Here is a 19,178-nt window from a genome sequence, read left to right as displayed (position 1 = left end):
ATCTTTGGTAGTGTTTTGACTAGCTTTATTTAGCCAAATTCTCTTCAGATGAGTTAGTAGTACTGTATCCGAGCTCATTTGGGAAGTTGGTCAAGGCTTAACTTCTGCAATCTCACACATATATCTACATACCAGATTTCTATCCTAGTTTATTTTAAAATTTCTTGATGACACACAAGAAGTTCCACAGAAATAGACTCTGATTTCTATTTCAGCAACTGATACTGGGAAAAATAATTTTGATCACCAATAGTGATCAAAGAATAGCATGCCCTTGGATTGAAAGGGGAGGTTGTCTTAATTTAGACTATTTGATTTTCTTCACAGATTCAAGGATTTAACATTGAAGATGGACAGTTTGCTTATGCAAAAGATTGTGCTTCTCTCTTCCCACCAGCCATTCTAATGGGTCTAGTGATGTCTCTGATACTGCTTCTTGTTTTAGCTTATGCTCTTCACATGTTGATGCACTTAAAATCCATTGACAGACATTATGAATGCAAGGCATCTTCTGCTTATTATCCACAGATGAAAGATATTGATACAGCAGATGAAAAAGAGCCCCTGAGAATCAATGGGCATGAAACTTATGAACTTAGAAGCCAACAATATTCTAAAATCTATATCTAACCATTATCCTGGGTGGCTGTTCTCATCCCATGGTTAGACAGCAAAGTGCTTCAAGAAACTTTTGCGGCTATGACATCACAACACAACCTGAAACAGAATGTCACAACTTTAATTTAAATCAAACAATTTCTCCTGATTTTGTGGAGATGAAAGTAGAAGTGCTGCAGTGGCTTCATAAAACCCCCAAACAAATCACATGAATGACTTTGTTATGATGTCAATATCAAATACAAAAGCAACTTGGAGATGAAAGGAGATGATTCATGGTCAGGAATGATTTTTAAATTATAATATTGACTGTGTGATAAATTAATTGCCTGGAACTTATCTAACAAGGTGGAATTTGCTGCTGTTCTAAAGCTGCCAAATTTTTCTTCCCAATGAAAATAAAATGTCACGGCCAAAGATGCATAACAAAAATAAAGGTCAGTTCTTCAGATATGATCTAGCAACATCATGTTCCTTCTGCCATAACCCTCAAGATTCTTAAACAAGCCTTTCCCTTTCTGCAATATACAAATGACTTCTATCTTGGTGTAGCAAAGAACATTTTAACTGCTAATGAGCTGAAAAGTGACTATGTGCATCCAAATCATTGTGTCTGGTTGCAGTGTGAAATGCAAATGTCAGCCAAACAGCAACCATGTATGGCTTCTGAAGATATTATATGATTTTTGTCAGTTACATCTCAGTGTTATACAGATCTGCTGTGGATAGCATAATATGTGATGCTTTTGTGCCAAGAGGTGTCCTTGGCACTGAACATTGTTCACTTTTGTTGTATTTCACTGAAATTATGAACAGTTTTTGATGTTCCTTTCTTCTAATATTGAGCTAATTTTTATGGCATCATTTCTCTGATAAATGATCAAAGAATACCAGACTGTTGGCATTAATTTCAAAACGTGTCATTCAGAATAACATAAAAGAAAAGGAATCCCAGTGGGAAGAAAAAAATCAGTGTAGCAAACATTGCCTCTGATACTGCAAAAGTATGGGTGTTGTCTTCAGTTTTAATTTCCAAAGCCTTAAGCATCACATTTAATAATGACATTTTTGAAGAAAACCAAACAGTTGTTCAAAGGCAGAAAGCCTCTGGTCTCTTGTAACAGTATAAAAAGAACCTATTGTTGTAAATCCTTTTGAATTCTACCCCAGATGTACCCTCTATTCTATAAATATACCTCCAACATATCTAGGACAGCAATTAGAATGTTTTAGCCCATAGATGAAGAAGGTGTTTTGAAGCCATACCATTGTAACCACTGCATAGGTGGCCAATACTCTTACAAAACTGAAAGTTATATTCTAGTGTACATACAAATTTTGAAATCACATAAATGTTAAATTTTAAGAAACATTATCTGAAATCAAGATAAGCCAAGAACTTAAACAAGACAACATGAAGCAATGAAGTGCTCTTAATTGCTTTGTAACATTTTATGTCCAGAATTTGGATACTATCATAGAAGGCAGGGCTGGATTTTGTCTAGCACTTTTATTATTATCCATGTCTTGGGAAAGGGATTGTTGAAACTTTTCAGCTATTAGACTGCATTCTGTTTCCCAGCATTTTGTTGTCATCTACATAGCAATGAACATTACCAAGTTTCAGGTCCTAACTATTAATAGTTCTCTTTTGTATGTAAAGGGAGAAAGAAAGAATATTGCACAACTTTTGATTTCATATGTTGTTTTATATTTAAAAAACAAAAGTATTAGATCAATAAAGCAGATTAACAAAACAGATTGCATATTAAAATTAGGTAACAGTATCCTAAAGTTCACTTTTCATATAAATAACAGAGTAAATGAAACAAAAATAGGAAGAAAGCCACAGATAAAAAATTAATTAAAACCACAGTATACCCAAAGTAATAAAATGGCCACCACGCAATATGCTGTTATGAATATATTTGATAGGTTTGCAAAATACCAGGTTCAGATGGCAGCAATACAGCATCTTCTGCTCCATACATGCAGTTATTCTTTTATTTCTCTTCTGTTGCTCTTAATCTTTTCTAGGAAAAGGACCAGCTAAGTTGACCGTGTGTGTTTTCCATTTCCCCCCTTTTTTTCTTGAGTTACTTGAGAGAAACTACCAGGAAATTGCATTCAAGAATTTGCATTCAAGAATTTGCTCCTGTGTAAAGGGATAGAATTGGGCTCCCTGTGGCCTGTTGCATTTCCAGTCCTGCTCAGGTCACTGCTTCTTCCCTCGAACAGAAGAAATGAACAGCAGCAACAGAAATTGCTGGATGAGATCAAGGGCTCTGGAAATTGACCCCTACTTAATAGATGCCAACAGAACCAATTCCTAATGCAGGCCCTGTATCAATATACCAGATTAACAGAATTGAAAGGGACCTTTATTTATATCAATAAATTGTTCTCCAAATGCATCCCATGACTGAACAATGAGACATTCCAGAGACTCCAGCTGCCCCATGATTTACTTTCCATATAAGGAATCAGTAGATCTGTAACAGAGTAGCTGCAACATGCTGAGAGTTTACCAAAACCATTCAATTATTGGAAGGGAGTATTATTAAAGTAAGAATAGTTCTTTCTCTGCACTCAACATTCTCCACAAACTCAGTTCCATCACCTTAATTATTGCCTAACATTAACCATTGTTAAAAAAGTCAAATGGCTGCATTCACAGAATATGTTAACCCTCAAAACAGCAAAACATTGTTTTTTTTTAAATGAACTTTATGAACTGAGTCACAGGGTCAAGCACCCATGCTAACCATAATACAACCTTTTTGATTTTGGTTAAGTTATTGGGTCAATGCAATTATTATGGCATGTAAATCATGGGTTTTAGTTTAGGATAAATTTCTTCAGTAAATCATGGTTAAAATAAATCCTAATTCAGCATGAGGCATAACTCACCTTATACACATAAGAGGGATCAAGTAATCTTCATCAACTGCTAAGTACCCAATAGATGTAAGCTACCAAATGACAAACAATGCTTATCTGACCATGTGCATGAAAAAAAAAGTACAATTGTCAATGATCTGGGCTTTTCAAATAAATGATTGTATTTTATAACCAAATAATAACAATAAATTGTTTTCTAAATGCATCCCATGGCTTTTAGTTTAGGGTAAATTGCAGTTTCTTCAGTAAACCATTGTTAAAATAAACTCTAATTCATCATGAGATATTTAAACCAAATGATTGGTGTAAAAATCAGTGTATCTGAATGCTGCATGTTCAGAGAAGAGAAAATGCTTTCTACTTCTTGATTTGCAAATAAGAGTACTGAAACCAGCCAGGCTTTTCACCATCTGGTCAACCTCCACAAATTTTCTGCAGCTTAGCAACTAAAAATTAAAAAGTAAGATCAGTTTGGCACTGGACACCTAATTTGGTATCTCACTCATGGAAATGGTAGAACATCCTTGAGTGGATTTTCATCTGTCATAAAACTGGGTGTTTGAGAAGCAAATATTTCAAGCTTTAAATCTGCACAGGGCATTATATAACACAATGTTTATATAGGATTTTGTGTCGACATAATTAGAATGCCATGTTTAAATTATTTATATGGTACAGCAGATGGATTTTTTTTTTGACATTGTTGGTGGGCTTCTGGAGGGACAAGTTCAAGGCAAAAATCTGGCCATTCTTCCTCAAAGCATAAACCCAAATACAGGCAGACAGACAATAACAAAAATCTTGCTCCTTGGACTTTGGCACAAAACGTTATTTTCACAATGCAAGAGAGCCCCCTAGTGCCTGTTTGTTAATATTTGCTATTGTAATGTTAAGGTCTCTTTATCCTTTAATTTAGTTTTTTTTCTCTTTTTTGTAATGAATGCAGTATGAGAATAAAACCATAGAAATTAACACCTTATAATGATAGCAGAAATCGAAACAAGGTAAGAATATTGTTAACCCAATTTAATGAGAGTATTTCCATGGGAAAGATGGTGACAGTCTTCCAGGAAACATGGTATATGTATGATTCATGGATCAAATTATGTACATTCTTGCTGTAATAGAGTGCATTAGTTTTAGTATCTTAATTAAAGTTTTCATAATCAATAAAAAGTGGACATTAAAATGCAGCATATTCCTATACTAAGGCACTTTGGCTGCCTATGTTGATTTCAGAAAAACTCCCCAACAAGGTTGGGCCTGGTTAATACCAGTTTAGGAGATCACTAGAAAATCTTAGAGACCAAGTTTCTCTCTGTGTGTTTTTCCTTTTCTGTTATGTTGCCTCTGCATGTACATGCATGAACAATACTTCCACTAGGACATCTGATAAAGGGAAACACCTGTGGAACCACGCACCTGGGTTGGCACCTGGGCAAACGTTCGCAGCAGCTGCATTGAGTCTTCTGGACAGCATGTGCCCCCTGCTTTGAGGATGAAGGGTCTTTGTTCATTCCTACATATTTTGCAGAGAGTCCTTTCAAATGTCTTGTACAATCCTAATGCACATTGCTTTAGTCGACATAAGGTGTGTCAGCAGTGTTCTCTGGTTTAATCAGGTGTGACAATGCGGTAAGCCCTGTGCCAATTATTGTAGTACTTAAGACTAATCACTATGTAAACATTATTATATGAAAACAAATGCATATTATATTGTTTGAATTTATTTAAATTTGAATTTGGAAAAAAATATTGAAAATAAAAGTAGCTGGGCACAATCTAACCAAAGTTGTGCATATATGTGTGCACATATACACTCATACACAGCCACATACGCATTATATTTTCCCATTTAAAGGAAAAATTATGGATGCATTTAATCCTCTGCAGTTAAAACGAAAGGATTTACAGAAAGAAAGAAAAAATCAATTTTGGTTGGATTATACCTGGTGGCTCTGAATGCACTTTGCTCAGTCTGCTGCCATTCCTTGTCTAGTGACAAGAATAATAGTTTGTTGTTGTTGTTGTTAGTTGCAAAGCTGTGTCTGACCCATCGTGACCCCATGGACAACATTCCTCCAGGACTTCCCGTCCTCTACCATCTTCTGGAGTCCATTTAAGCTCAAGCCGACTGCTTCAGTGACTCCAACCATTCTCTGTCGTCCCCTTCTTCTGTTGCCCTCAATCTTTGCCGTCATTAGGCTCTTCTCCAGTGAATCCTTCCTTCTCATTAGGTGGCCTGGTTATACTAAGTAATAGTTTCCCTGGTTATACTGAGCAGCTACCTTTGCTGATAATTGACAAGTTATCTATTATTTTGAGGAGGATCCTTCAAGGAAAAAAAATCATACTCTGTGTTACCTTTTCTCAGTCAACTAGGTTTTGCTCCTTCTCCTTGTGATGTGTTCATCTGGTTAAAAAAAAAAAATGTCCTCACTGCTTAGTTGGCTTTCTGCAGAATAGAAGAAACAGCAAAGTCAGGCAAAAGAAAGCAGCAGGAGAGACCAGGATATTCTTTACAATGGGTCTATTGCAGATCTATGGACCTTACAAACACTAAAATCTTGATCCTAAAGATAGGGTTTGATAAAAGCAAGCGATGACCTGTGTAATAATATTTTTTTGCTGCTGTATTCCTGTATTGACTAAAGCATGGTAAATTTTTGTCTTGTTATGTATTCTAAAATATGGCAACACATTGTAATTTGGCTCCTTGTTATATTACAAGAGAAGCTTGGTATTACTAGTTTGCTTAGCTGAATAAACATAGAACTAGGTAGTGCCTGACTGGAATATCCTATGGGAATGTTATGTGAGTTCCATTATGGAAAAAAGACTAATTCTAAATGTTTTAAATAAGACCAAAAAAGAATTTGTGACCCATATTTTCTATATGATGTAGTTTATTGTTAAAAATAACTATATATTTTCAAAATCTATTCATTTGATCATAAGTTATATTTAGTTATTTGTTTCGAAAATTTATATTCCGCCTACTCACATATGGCGACTCAAAACAGCTTACAGGACTCAAAACCACAATCTAAAAGAAATAAAAATAATAAAAGATGAAAATAATAAAATTATTAACTTCCCATCCCACCCCTGGCAACAATACACATTCATACCAGCCATTTAATGGGCTCTGTCCTGCTCTGGGCTCCCCAGGTTCATGGTCAGAACCATGCTTTTAGGGCCTTCTGAAAGAGTGTTAGAGTGGGGGCCAGTCTAATTTTTGGAGGGATGATGTTTCAGAGGGAGGGAGCCACCACGGAGAAGGCCGTGTATTACTGTATCCAGTTTAAATACTTCAGGCAATGCTGTCTTGCTGCCTTCCACTGACTTAGCCAAGCTCTGTAGGCTAAAACAGATAATTTTGTTCAAGTCAATTAAGATTAAGATTGTAAGCATGCAATAGACTAGAGTAGACTAGAATTCTTTATTGGCCTAGTGTGATTGGACACACAAGGAATTTGTCTTGGTGCAAATGCTCTCAGTGTACATAAAAGAAAAGATACATGAGTCAAGAATCATAAGGTACAACACTTAATAATAGTCATAGGGTACAATAAGCAATCAAATCATACTAGGAAACAGTCAATATAAATCGTAAGGATACAAACCGTACTCAACGAGTAGTACTTAATGGGTCTAAGTCTACATGAAGGGAAGTAAGCAGTGGGGTGCCACAAGGTTCCATCTTGGGCCCAGTATACTCAATATCTTCATTAACGACTTAGATGAGGGAATAGAAGGGGAACTTACCAATTTTGCAGATGATACTAAACTGGCAGGAATAGGTAACACCCAAGAAGATAGGCTCACAATCCAGATGGATCTTGACAGACTGGAACACTGGGCCGTATCTAACAAAATGAAGTTCAGTGTAGAGAAAAGTAAAGTCCTACACTTAGGCAAGAAACACCAAAAGTACACATAGACTGGGTGAAACCAGGCTCAATAGCAATAACTGTGAGTGGGATCTTGGAGTCTTAGTGGACAACCAGCTAAATATGAGCCAGTAGTGTGCAGCTGCTGCCAAAAAAGCTAATGCAATCCTAAGTTGTATTAACAGAGGGATACAATCAAGATCAAGGGAAATACTAATACCACTCAATAAAGCATACTAGAGTACTGCATCCAGTTTTGTTCACCACATTACAAAAAAGATATTGAGACTCTAGAAAAAGTACAGAGAAGAGCAACCAGGATGATTAGGGGACTGGAGACTAAAACATATGAAGAACGGTTACAAGAACTGGGCTTGGCTGGTCTAGTAAAGAGGACCAGGGGAGACATGATAGTGGTCTTCCAATATTCGAGGGGCTGCCACAGAGAGAAAGGGGTCAAACTATTTTCTAAAGTGCCTGTAGGCCAGACAAGGAATAATGGATGGAAACTGAACAAGGAAAGATTTAACCTGGAAATAAGGAGAAATTTTCTGATAGTGAGAACAATCAACCAATGGAACACCTTGGCCTCAGAAGTTGTGGGAGTGCCCTCACTTGAGACTGTCAAGAAGAGATTGGGCTGCCATCTGTCAGAAATGGTGTAGGGTCTCCCGCTTGGGCAGAGGGTTGTACTACAAGGTTCCTTCTGTTATGTCCCCGGGACTGACACAAGTTCCCCATCAGGTCCGTTCCTTCCGCGGGGGCGTCAGCAGCCCCCATTGGCTGGCTCCCTTCGACAGCCGGTTATAAAAGCCGGCTGCGAGGTCGAGCCAGCCGCTGCTCGCTGGTAGGTCTGCCTGGTTAGAAGCAGATGCGACAGCCCCCTTTATTCCCCTGAATAAAGTGTGTTATTGGAATGCTCTGGTGTGGCCTCCCCTTCTTTCCGATCTATAACATTGGCGACGAGGATGGGATCTGGCCAACCAGCAGCAATAGCAAAGAGCTGAAATCACACACCAAAGGCTGAACCGTAGCCGCGCCGTGAGAGCTCGGTCAGTTGTGGATTGCAGAAGTGAAAGCGGAGCGTGTAGCCGCTCCGTGTAAAAAAAAAAGAAAGCTACGTGAAGAGCAGGGCGCTGAGAGCCTCAGCCGCCGACACTGAGCGCAGAATTCAACTGCTGGTTCGAATTCTGCTGTTAGCAAGCTTGGCGCTGTACTCGCAGCCGCCAGAACGCATTGGGCGCGCAATTTGAATAGCTGTCAGCACGACGCTACAGCTATAGCCGCCTACGCCTTGGAGAAGGTGCGAAATTCAAACGGAAGTCAGTTACGGGCTACAGCCATAGCCGACAGAGTCACATAGAGCATGAAACACAGAGAGAACCTCTAAGAGCTGAAACACTAAGCTGGGGCAGATCTGCAAGCTACTGCTGCCACGCTTATCAGGGCCATTGTATTCCCAGTGAGATTGGCCAGTCTACCAACAGACTGAAAACCCAATATGAATTCAAATCCAGCGTTCCCGCCATTTAAGCCAGATGAAGACAAGTGGGACTCTTACAGAAACCGCTTCAATCACTACATTGATGCCATTGGTCTGGCCGATGCTACAGAGAACAGGAAGAAATCGTACTTCCTGAGTTACTGCGGGGCCGCAGTGTTCGATACCGCCACAGCGCTATTTGCACCCAGGGAGTTAAAGAGCATCCCCTGGCCCGAGCTGTTAGAGACACTCTCTAACCACTATTCCCCAAAACCATCGCAGATCGCGAGATGTTTTGCCTTTCGCATGAGGAAGCAAGCAGATGGGGATCTATCAATCAGTATTTGGCCGCCCTGAGAACCGCAGCTCTCCACTGCGAATTCAAAAATTACCTAGATGACATGCTCCTTGACCAACTCGTCTGTGGAGTCAAAGACTTAAGATTGCAGAGGCGTTTGCTGGCTAGAAAAGACCTCAACCTCACTCAAGCGATCGAGGAAGCCTTGGCAGCAGAGCTAGCGACCCAATCAGCCACCGAAATACAAGGGAGCGCAGCCAAATCCAGTCCAGTCACCATCCACTCAGAGGAGGTGGTGAGTGAAGAAGACCCCGTCGAGCACCTAGAAGTTCATCGACTCAAGCCATCCAAGCAGCCACAGGTAGGAACTAGGCCTGGGAACAGCAACACGTCCAAACACATCCTGTTGTGCCTCGCCTGCGGGGTTCCCATGCCAGAACGACTTGCAGGTTCAGGAACGTCACCTGCAACAATTGCGGCAAGAAAGGCCACATCGCCAGGGCCTGCCAGGCAACACACGTGGCTCCACAAAGGCAGCATCCTTTTACTCCCCTCCGGGGCCACCCAGGCAAGTAGAAAATTGTTACACGTGCTACCAAGCTAACCACACTTTTCTGACACCTAATAAAATCACGCTTTCTATCCATTTAGAAGGTAAACCCTGTCTTATGGAAGATGATACCGGGTCAGCACTCTCGATCATCTCATGGAGCACGCTCAAGAAACTACGACCCAACCTGTCCAGAAACCAGCTCCAGAAGAGTCGTCTCACCTTGAGGGACTACCAGGGGAAGAACATCCCAGTACTCGGAACAGGCAAGTTCCTTGTTAAATTCAAATCCTTTAAAGGCCATCTGCCTTTAGTGGTGGTAGATGGTACCCTCCCTAGCCTTTTGGGGTTGGATTGGTTCCCCTATCTCGGCCTTAGCTTAATGGGAGTTCATGCTGTCTCACCTTCCGATATCGACTCGCTATCTTCAGACTATGCTGATGTGTTCAGCGATGAATTGGGTTGTTATAAGGGTACGCCCATCTCCTTTTCAGTGGACCCCCAAGCAGTTCCCGTCCGTTTAAAGCCATGAAGAGTACCATTTGTTCTGCACTCTAAACTGGACGCGGAACTGGACAAATTGCTCAAACAAGGGGTGATCGAGCCCACGGATTTTGCTAAGTGGGAGACCCCAATTGTCACACCCCTAAAAAAAGATGGCAGTATAAGAATGTGTTCTGACTACAAGACCACAATTAACCGCTATCTGCAGACTAGCGCGTACCCAGTTCCGGTGATCCAACACTTACTACACACATTTGAACCAGGAACCATATTCGCCAAATTGGATATGTCACAGGCTTATCAACAGTTTCCTCTAGACAGCCAAACAGCCGAATTGCAAACAATTGTCACCCACAGAGGGGCATTCCGATGCAAACATCTCCAATTTGGCGTTAGCGTCGCCCCAGGTATATTTCAGTCATTAATGGAACGGATACTGCAAGGCCTCCCTGGCGTGGTTCCGTATTTTGATGATATTTTGGTATCAGCCAGGGACAGACCCCAGCTTCTCCTCAGAGTCAGAGCGGTATTGGATAGGTTCAGGCAGCATGGCCTCAAACTAAAAAGGGAGAACTGTGCCATCGCCACTAAGCAGGTGGACTTTCTTGGGTATAAAATAGACGCCTCAGGCATCCACCCGGTGGAATCCAAAGTCAAAGCCATTCACGAGGCACCCACTCCTTCTTTCAAGTCAGAGTTACAGGCTTTCCTGGGATTGCTAAACTTCTATGCATCGTTCCTACCCCACAAAGCGTCAGTAGCAGAACCGCTGCATAGACTTCTAGACAAAAACACTCCATGGTATTGGGGACCCAAAGAGGATTACGCTTTTAAGGCAGTTAAGTCGCTGCTCACCTCGGACGCTGTCCTAATACAGTTTGACCAACACCTTCCTCTAGTCTTAGCAGCAGACGCCTCACCTTTCGGGATCGGGGCTGTCTTGAGTCACAGACTGCCCAACGGCTCTGAAGCCCCAATCGCCTTCTTTTTGAGAACCTTTTCAGCAACTGAACGTAACTACAGCCAAATTGACAAAGAGGCCCTAGCCGCCGTAGCTGCGGTCAAAAAATTCCATGAATTTCTTTTTGGTCACAATTTCAACTTGTCACAGACCACAAACCACTATTGGGGCTTCTCTCAGGTGAAAAGCAGACACCGCAAGTCTTGTCACCTAGGATGACTAGGTGGACCTTATTCCTGGCAGCTTACTCGTACAAACTAGTTCACCGTCCAGGAAAACACCTTAGCCACGCCGACGCCCTCAGCCGCTGCCCGTTGCCGGCACCCGTGGAGGACCCGGCCCCGGTACATGCCATTTTCGATGCCAGTGAGTTCAACCTTCCAGTCAATGCCGGCGACATCGCCCTCCACTCCAAAAAAGACAAACTTATCGCCCAGGTTCTGGACTGGAGTACGGAGGGGGTGGCCAGGCAGCGATCTCTCAACTGAATTCTCACCGTTTAAAACCCACCAGCAAGAGCTTTCCAGTTTGCAGGGCTGCCTGTTATGGGGGACCAGAGTTGTCATTCCAGAACCACTGCGCACACCCGTCCTGAAGGCGCTGCACGAGGGACATCCTGGCATCGTCCGGATGAAAGCGTTGGCTCGGAGTTACGTCTGGTGGCCGGGCATGGACGACAAAATAGCAAAATGGGTAAGCTCCTGCCGTCCCTGTCAGGAATCCAGGCCAGCACCGCCAATCACCACCCCAACCAAATGGGAAAGTGCCAACGCACCGTGGTCACGTTTGCACATTGACTTGGCTGGGCCATTCCACGGCAAGACTTTCCTGGTGGTCGTCGATTCATTCTCAAAATGGATCGATGTGGCCCTCCTACTTGCGACCACCACCCGAGCAATTGCCCAGGCTCTGACCCGCCTATTTGTTACACACGGTCTGCCTGACACCATAGTCTCAGACAATGGGCCCCAATTTACGTCCACAGAATTCAGTCGGTATGTCACCAACCTGGGCATCCGACATATCCTGACGGCTCCCTTTCACCCCGCTAGCAATGGGTTGGCGGAGAGAGCCGTTAGGACAGCAAAAGAGGCGTTGGCAAGATTCACTCAAGACGACTGGCACTCCAGACTCTCTCGTTTTCTTTTGAGCCAACACTCAACCCCATGCACTGTCACAAATAAGTCTCCAGCCGAGCTACTGATGGGCAGACGTTTGAGGACGGTGTTAGATAGACTGCACCCCCACTATTGCCCTGACACACCAATTGGTTCTAACAGTAGGGTCAGGAGTTTTGTATTACAGGACCGAGTGTTTGCCCGGAACTACGCGGGCGATCCGTTGTGGGTACCCAGAAGGATCGTGGCCATCACCGGTCCGAGATCATACCGCATCCAGCTGGAGGACGGGCGCGTCTGGCGGAGACATCTGGACCAGATAAGAAGTCGCCAGAGCGAATTTGCCAACTCTGGCCCAGGGACTCCAGGGACACTCCAGTCGCCGCTCCTGAATCCGAGTTGGGACCACCAGAGTGACCTGCCTCCGCCGGCCGAACCGAGGGAATGGACGGTAGACCGGGACCGTCCACCAGAGTCGCCAGCCTTACCGTCCAATGACACTACCAGGTTACGTGACGATGACAGTTCAACAATTCAACCTGAAGACTGTGGTCATTCCCAGACTCCAGACCGAGTTCTGGATCGACCCTGTGCTCCCGCAAGCCCCGTTCCTGACTCACCGAACTCTGAGTCACTTTGTGTCTCACCAGAATTGCACCGGTCAGGGCGCTCGCACAGGCCACCCGTTTACTTAAAAGACTATTCGTGTTCGTATCTGGGGGGAAGGGGTGTTATGTCCCTGGGACTGACACAAGTTCCCCATCAGGTCCGTTCCTTCCGCGGGGGCATCAGCAGCCCCATTGGCTGGCTCCCTTCGACAGCCGGTTATAAAAGCCGGCTGCGAGGTCGAGCCAGCCGCTGCTCGCTGGTAGGTCTGCCTGGTTAGAAGCAGACGCGACAGCCCCCTTTATTCCCCTGAATAAAGTGTGTTATTGGAATGCTCTGGTGTGGCCTCCCCTTCTTTCCGATCTATAACACCTTCCAACTCTGATTATCTGTTAAGCGACAAAGTTACAGTCATACAGTCACAAATGGGAGAGGATGGATGATAAGGAGAGATGAAAAGATTAATAGTAATAATAGTGTAGACTATGTAAATAGTTAGACAGTGTTGATGGAATTATTTGTTTAGCAGAGTGATGGCATTCGGGAAAAACCTGTCCTTGTGTGTAGTTGTTCTGGTATACAGTGCTTTATAGCATTGAGGGTTTGAGGGTAGGAGTTGAAACAGTTTATGTGTTTCATGGGATGTGAGGGGTCTTAGAAGTGGAATATAATATAGCCAAGCTGAATACACATTTCTTCAGCAAAGGACAGATACAGGAGATAGGAATTGAAAGAAAGTGGGTAGAAAAGCAAGCTGGCTGTAGTTATATTTGGGACAAATCCAGTGAACTAACCAGAAAGAAAGGACCCATAATTTCTATAGTATGTTAATTTGCTAGATTCATCATTCATTCATTCTCTCTGTCCTTTGTTTACCAGCCAAAACTTTACTGGTCTTGCTGTGCCTCTGGTTTAGAAAAGGATAATTTATTTGCTGCTCCTGTCTAGCACAACCTCTTTAATTAGCTCCTTCTAGATTCATAGCTTGTTTCTCTCTTCTGTTTCTTTGTCTTCTCTCTTTCTGGGATATTCCAATGTGAGAATTTTCCATGTATTGATTTCTCCCATGGAATTCTTAGGTGCCATTTCATGCCCTTTGGCAATGATCTTTGAGCAGCATGAAAGACTTGCTCCAGCCTTTGATCTATTGAAACAAGGTAGTTGTGTTTGTAAGGTTCATTTTTTTCCTTCTTTTAAACAAAAGGAGCTTATATTAAGAAGTATGAAGACTGCGGGTAATTCTTTTCTTAGAACTTCTTTTCACTAGGTCAATTTTTTTCCTTTCTTCCTGTACTGTTGTAATTTCCTATTCTTTCAGGAGATATAACCAATAAGGCAGAACAATTATCATAAGCCTTAGGCATCCTTAGGCATCAAAGGAAGTTAGGTCACGAATGCCTTAAAGTAACTTAATTTCATCTAAAAGTAGCACATCAATGCAGATGCTTCATAAACAAAATATATCTTCTAATTAGGTAAGTTTGGTATTACGTGCTCACGACACAAACTAGAGTTTTCTTCCATACAGCTTGCAAAAAAATCAAGCAGATAACTAGCATGGAGAAACCTGAGAAAGGGTTATGCAAAAAGAAGTTTTTACACTACAGAGCAGCAGACATTATCTTATTGCACAACAAAAGTATTTTGTAAGTAGGGTAAATAGGTGCTATAAGTGCATAAGAATTAACATGGGACCCTCTGCAAAATTCTCCTTTAAAATATTTTTAAAGGATCTATTTCTTCAGACTGAATGGGAACTGTTAGAAAATGAAATGCATGCCCTACATGATTCTGATAGTCATTTGATGATCCTGTTTCTGGGGTCCTTGATTCAGCCCTGAGGTCCAATGTTATCTGTGCCACTACATAGATATTATCTTGGGAAAAATAAATAAATGACAAATCTGAAAGAAACTCATTAGGATAAAACAAACATTTTGTTATGTTTATAACTTTACTTTAGAAAGGAATAAGTTTATTCTGGGGGGAGGTAAAAGAAGAAAAAGCAGAAGGTAGAGTCTAGGATTGCCTTATTTATTATTTAAATATATTTCTGTGGGCTTGTTTAATGAATTTTCAGTTCATAATTTTAACTCTCATCTAAGTGTTTTGTATTTAATTTTTTTAGTTCGTTGATCTTTGTAAACTGTATGGGCTTCAATCCACAATCCTGTGAAACTTTGCAGAACAGTGGGTAATGTCATGCCAATACATGTTAAGATGCACTGTCTGAATATGTTGCCACCTGCATGGATGAAGAAAATCCGCAGATAGTCTGGTCAAAAAACAGATGTGATCTGAAAGTAGTATGTCTTCATTTCTGTAGTATAGGCCTCTAAAAACTTGTGCATTCCTGCTCACCGCAGATAATACTTTCAAGGAATAACTGATCAGCCTGGAGATAAAACCAGCTAACAATAGATAGCTATTTTCTGTTCCTGCAGGTGCTTAAATGATCTGCCCACACACATATGCTTTTGAGGTCAGGAGGATGTGACTCCTCACTGAAATCTACAAACACAAAGACAGTGTACCACTTCAGGTAAAAATAATAGTTTCCTTGGCTGAAGGCCACGTTACATTTTTCCAAGCACATAATGCATCTGTTTTTTGTAACTGAAGTATTACCATAATTATTTAAGGAAGAAAGAATGAACATTTTTGACAAGACAAACATCTGTGGAATACTTCTGGGCTTCTGAATTTTAAAAAAGCAAGCCCACTAACGAAATACAAATAATGTACATTGTCCCAGTTCACACAGATATTGTGTGATTCATTAAAAATATGTTCATTTACAAGTATTGAAACCATAAAACAGGATATAAAAACAAAAATTAAATGACGGTATCTTAAGCAAGGGTGGGATTCAAATTTTTTAACAACCGGTTTTGTGGGCGTGGCTTAGGTGATGGCGTGGCTTGGTGGTCATGTGACTGGGTGGACATGGCTTGGTGGTCATGTTATTGGCTGGGTGTGGCCCACTCAATATTACTCACATTGAGGCACACATCTCCTAGCCTGGCCTCTCATGCCTGTGGGAATGCTGCAATAGTCGTAAGTGTGAAAAATGATTATGTCACTTTTTCAGTACCATTGTAACTTTGAATGGTCACTCCATACAAGCAAAGTACCAGCAAAGGAGGGGAAAAAAACTCCAGAGAAGTTCCAGAGACAGGAAGTCTAGTCCTGCCAAGAATGTAATAAGGGTTAATGGAGACGCAGTTTCTGTAAGCAACACCTGAATGTTTCCTTCCTGCCTTCCTTACAGGATTAGGCCAGTAATTTCTTCTAACAACCAGTTCTCCAAACTGCTTAGAATGTTAACAACTGGTTCTAGCGAATAGGTGTGAACTGGTAGAATCCCACCTCTGATCTTAAGTAACTAAAGTCTTTAATTGATATTAAAAGTTAATAAGACTGAAATTGAACAGGGAAGCACAAGTGCACATACTTTGTGCGCACGCACGAAGCACACCCACCAAGCCACGCCCACTGAACCAGTGGTAAAAATATTTGAATCAAAATATTTGAACCACCACTGCAGGGAAGGCATTTACACATGTGCTTGTATTGAGAATGCCTTGTTTTGGGTTGTTCCATAGTGAATGTCTGGCAAGTGGATTAAATCCACAGGGCAGCTTGCTTGATATTAATTGCTGAGCAGGTACACGAGTGCTCTATCAGATAGTGAAGTAATTCAGAACTTTCTATAGTGATTTTGACCTGGTAGCCAGTGCCATGCATTCAAAATAGGGGTAGTGGGTTATCCCTTCAAATCAGTGGTGGGATTCAATTTTTTTTTACTACCGGTTCTGTGGGCATTGCTTGGTGGGTGTGGCAGGGGAAGAATTCTGCAAAATCTGCAGTGAGAGGTGGTATTTGCCAGTTCTCCGAACTACTCAAAATTTCCGCTACTGGTTCTCTAGAACCAGTCAGAACCTGCTGAATACCACCTCTCCTTCAAATGTCCACATGTGTCAAAGGCAATCATATAAAGAATGAATTGTAATAATTTAACTGAGGTTAATGTTGGGGAATCACTATGACCAAATTGACCCTTTCCCAGGGTGGGGAGACTCATTAAGCTACATGACCTCATGAACAATCTGGGGAGAAATAAGAGGAAACAAATGATGACTCACATTTTTTGACGTTGCAGCACAAACTCTGATACAAACTTATCCTCTCAAAATCTCATGATGGTCCTCTACTGAGTATCCTTTCAGTGAACCCTGTTATTTGAGAGAGGGTATCAGAAAAAAAGTATCCCCTCACCCACTTTTGATTCTGGTTGCACTTCTCATTTGCTTCAGCCCCAGCCTCCCTGCATCTTCTATCACATACAGAAAAAATGCTTGTTTTTAAAGAAAGGAATGCAACAAGAAACATTTTAATTCAAAGAACTAAATTTTAATCCCAGTGCCTAGTTTTATACTTTTTAGTACTTAAAAAATTTAGTAGGAAAGTGAACAGCATGAGGCCTGGCTCCTTTATGTCACAGATCTAATATTATGAACATAGATTTTGTTTTTGATTTTAGTGGAGTAAGAAAATCAAAGGGGCATAACTCCAGAGAGAACTGAAAAATGTTGACTTACAATGCCAAAAAAAAAAAAAAAGTTCCATGAGAGGAAGATAATTTGATCATATCTAAAGCATCATCAGAAAACCTTGCATTCCTTGAAATTTATATGATTCCATTTATTCACTAACAAAAGATAAAAGGCAGAGTTTATGCAAAGAAGGTTCAGGCTTGCTTTTCAGGAAGTCTATGTCAGATCCAATACCTGAGGCATCATCTTTTGCCTGAACCTGTTTCCTTTCACAGGCATACTTCCGCTTAAAATGGAATATTTTAATTGTCTTGGCTGAAGAATTTGGAATCAGTCCATTCCCTCTGCCTCCAAATCTACATTTTTATTTCAACCGCTGACTATTTAGCACATGCTTTATTTGTCTAAGAAATACCAGTTAAACTATTCTGAAGTATTGCTATGAATTACTTCAGCAGCATCTAGCTATTGCAATCTTGTTAGGAAGTAGCCAGCTTTATTCCTTTCCTGCTATTTTCTCTACAAAAGTAATTTTAGGCTGATCAATCATAGAAAGTCTTTTCAGTTAGGAAAATAGTGTAACATGAAGATTATAGGAATAGGGTATTTTCTTAGAATAGATGTATTATAGATGCAAGGGATAATATCATACTAAAAAGGGTTTGCCTGATACTTTTTAAAAATTCATCTAACTGTCTTCCAATGGACTAGCTAGAGACACTATACAGGGAGTCGGGAAAGATATGGACTTTTTAAAGGACTACCTTTCAAAGTCGTGGATAGGTTAGATAAAACATTGAGTTTTGTTTGGTTTAGCTGAAATGTAAATATAATTGCATATAAGTCTAGTAAATTACATACAATTGAACTATGCCCCATGTCTGTAAGAACATTTTCCTTTTTAATTTGGGGATTATTCAGGCCTAATTCATTACAAATACACACACTCACAGAGGACTGTGCTGTGGAAAAAGATGGGAAAATATGCCTAATATAAATAATGTAGGCTAATTCTGCCAACTGCCAGCAGTTTGATCCTGACCAACTCAGGATTCCATCCTTCCAAGGTTAGTAAAATGAAGACCCATATTGTTGGGGCCAATATGCTTTCTCTGTAAACTGCATAGAGAGAGCACTGTGAAACATGACAGTAAGTCTATTGTTAATGTGTTAAGATTTAATGCAAATAGTTAGTCCTATTTTGGTTGTATATTTTTGCATGGATAAGCCTAACATGGGAAGAGCAGTGAGCAGCTCCTTCCTTCTCTAAGTTATGTTGATGATCTCATTGGAAAATTAGTTTCTACAACCACAGCATGGTTCTCTGTGGTGGTGAATCAGCTGCCCTTGAATTTTTTTGATTCAGGCTCAGGGGAAATCTTTGATAAGCTATATCCATCAACCTTTTTATAGCTCAACTATGATGGGAAAATTCACTTAAGAGACTCCATTACCTTTTTTGTTGATAGATATAAGTATATTCCCATGTAATGATTCTGATGCTGAATGGCTCTTATTGACTTTAGTAGAGCTATCAACTAAATATAATTTGAGGATGATGGACTGGTTTTAGCAATGAAATATTGGCATTTTAATCATATGCTTTTATCAGTATAAACCCTTACATACTTAACAGAATTAGAATTGCCTCATAAGCGGCTCATAAACTTTCCCATCTATACCAGTGGTG

General features: G+C 41.0%; 1 protein-coding gene across 4 annotated transcripts in view; it reads left to right on the top strand.

Annotated features, from left to right (window-relative positions):
- Positions 1-1,508, top strand: part of LOC113445011 (V-type proton ATPase subunit S1-like protein) — a 31,114-nt gene extending 29,606 nt beyond the window's left edge. For 3 of the 4 annotated variants that reach the window (XM_087927105.1, XM_087927107.1, XM_087927106.1), the window contains one exon: positions 328-1,508. In XM_087927105.1, the coding sequence (XP_087783231.1) occupies positions 328-630 (303 nt within the window). In that variant the 3' untranslated portion in view covers positions 631-1,508. The remainder of the gene's footprint in view (positions 1-327) is intronic. The other variant, XM_087927108.1, reaches the window with a different exon arrangement.
- Positions 1,509-19,178: the final 17,670 nt, after the last annotated feature.

This window comes from Pseudonaja textilis, chromosome 2 (genome assembly GCF_049901715.1).
Source record: "Pseudonaja textilis isolate UNSWEBS1 chromosome 2, rPseTex1.2, whole genome shotgun sequence".
Classification (NCBI taxonomy): Eukaryota; Metazoa; Chordata; class Lepidosauria; order Squamata; family Elapidae; genus Pseudonaja; species Pseudonaja textilis.
The sequence above is the reverse complement of the archived record's forward strand: the minus strand, read 5'-3'. Positions and strand labels throughout refer to the sequence as shown.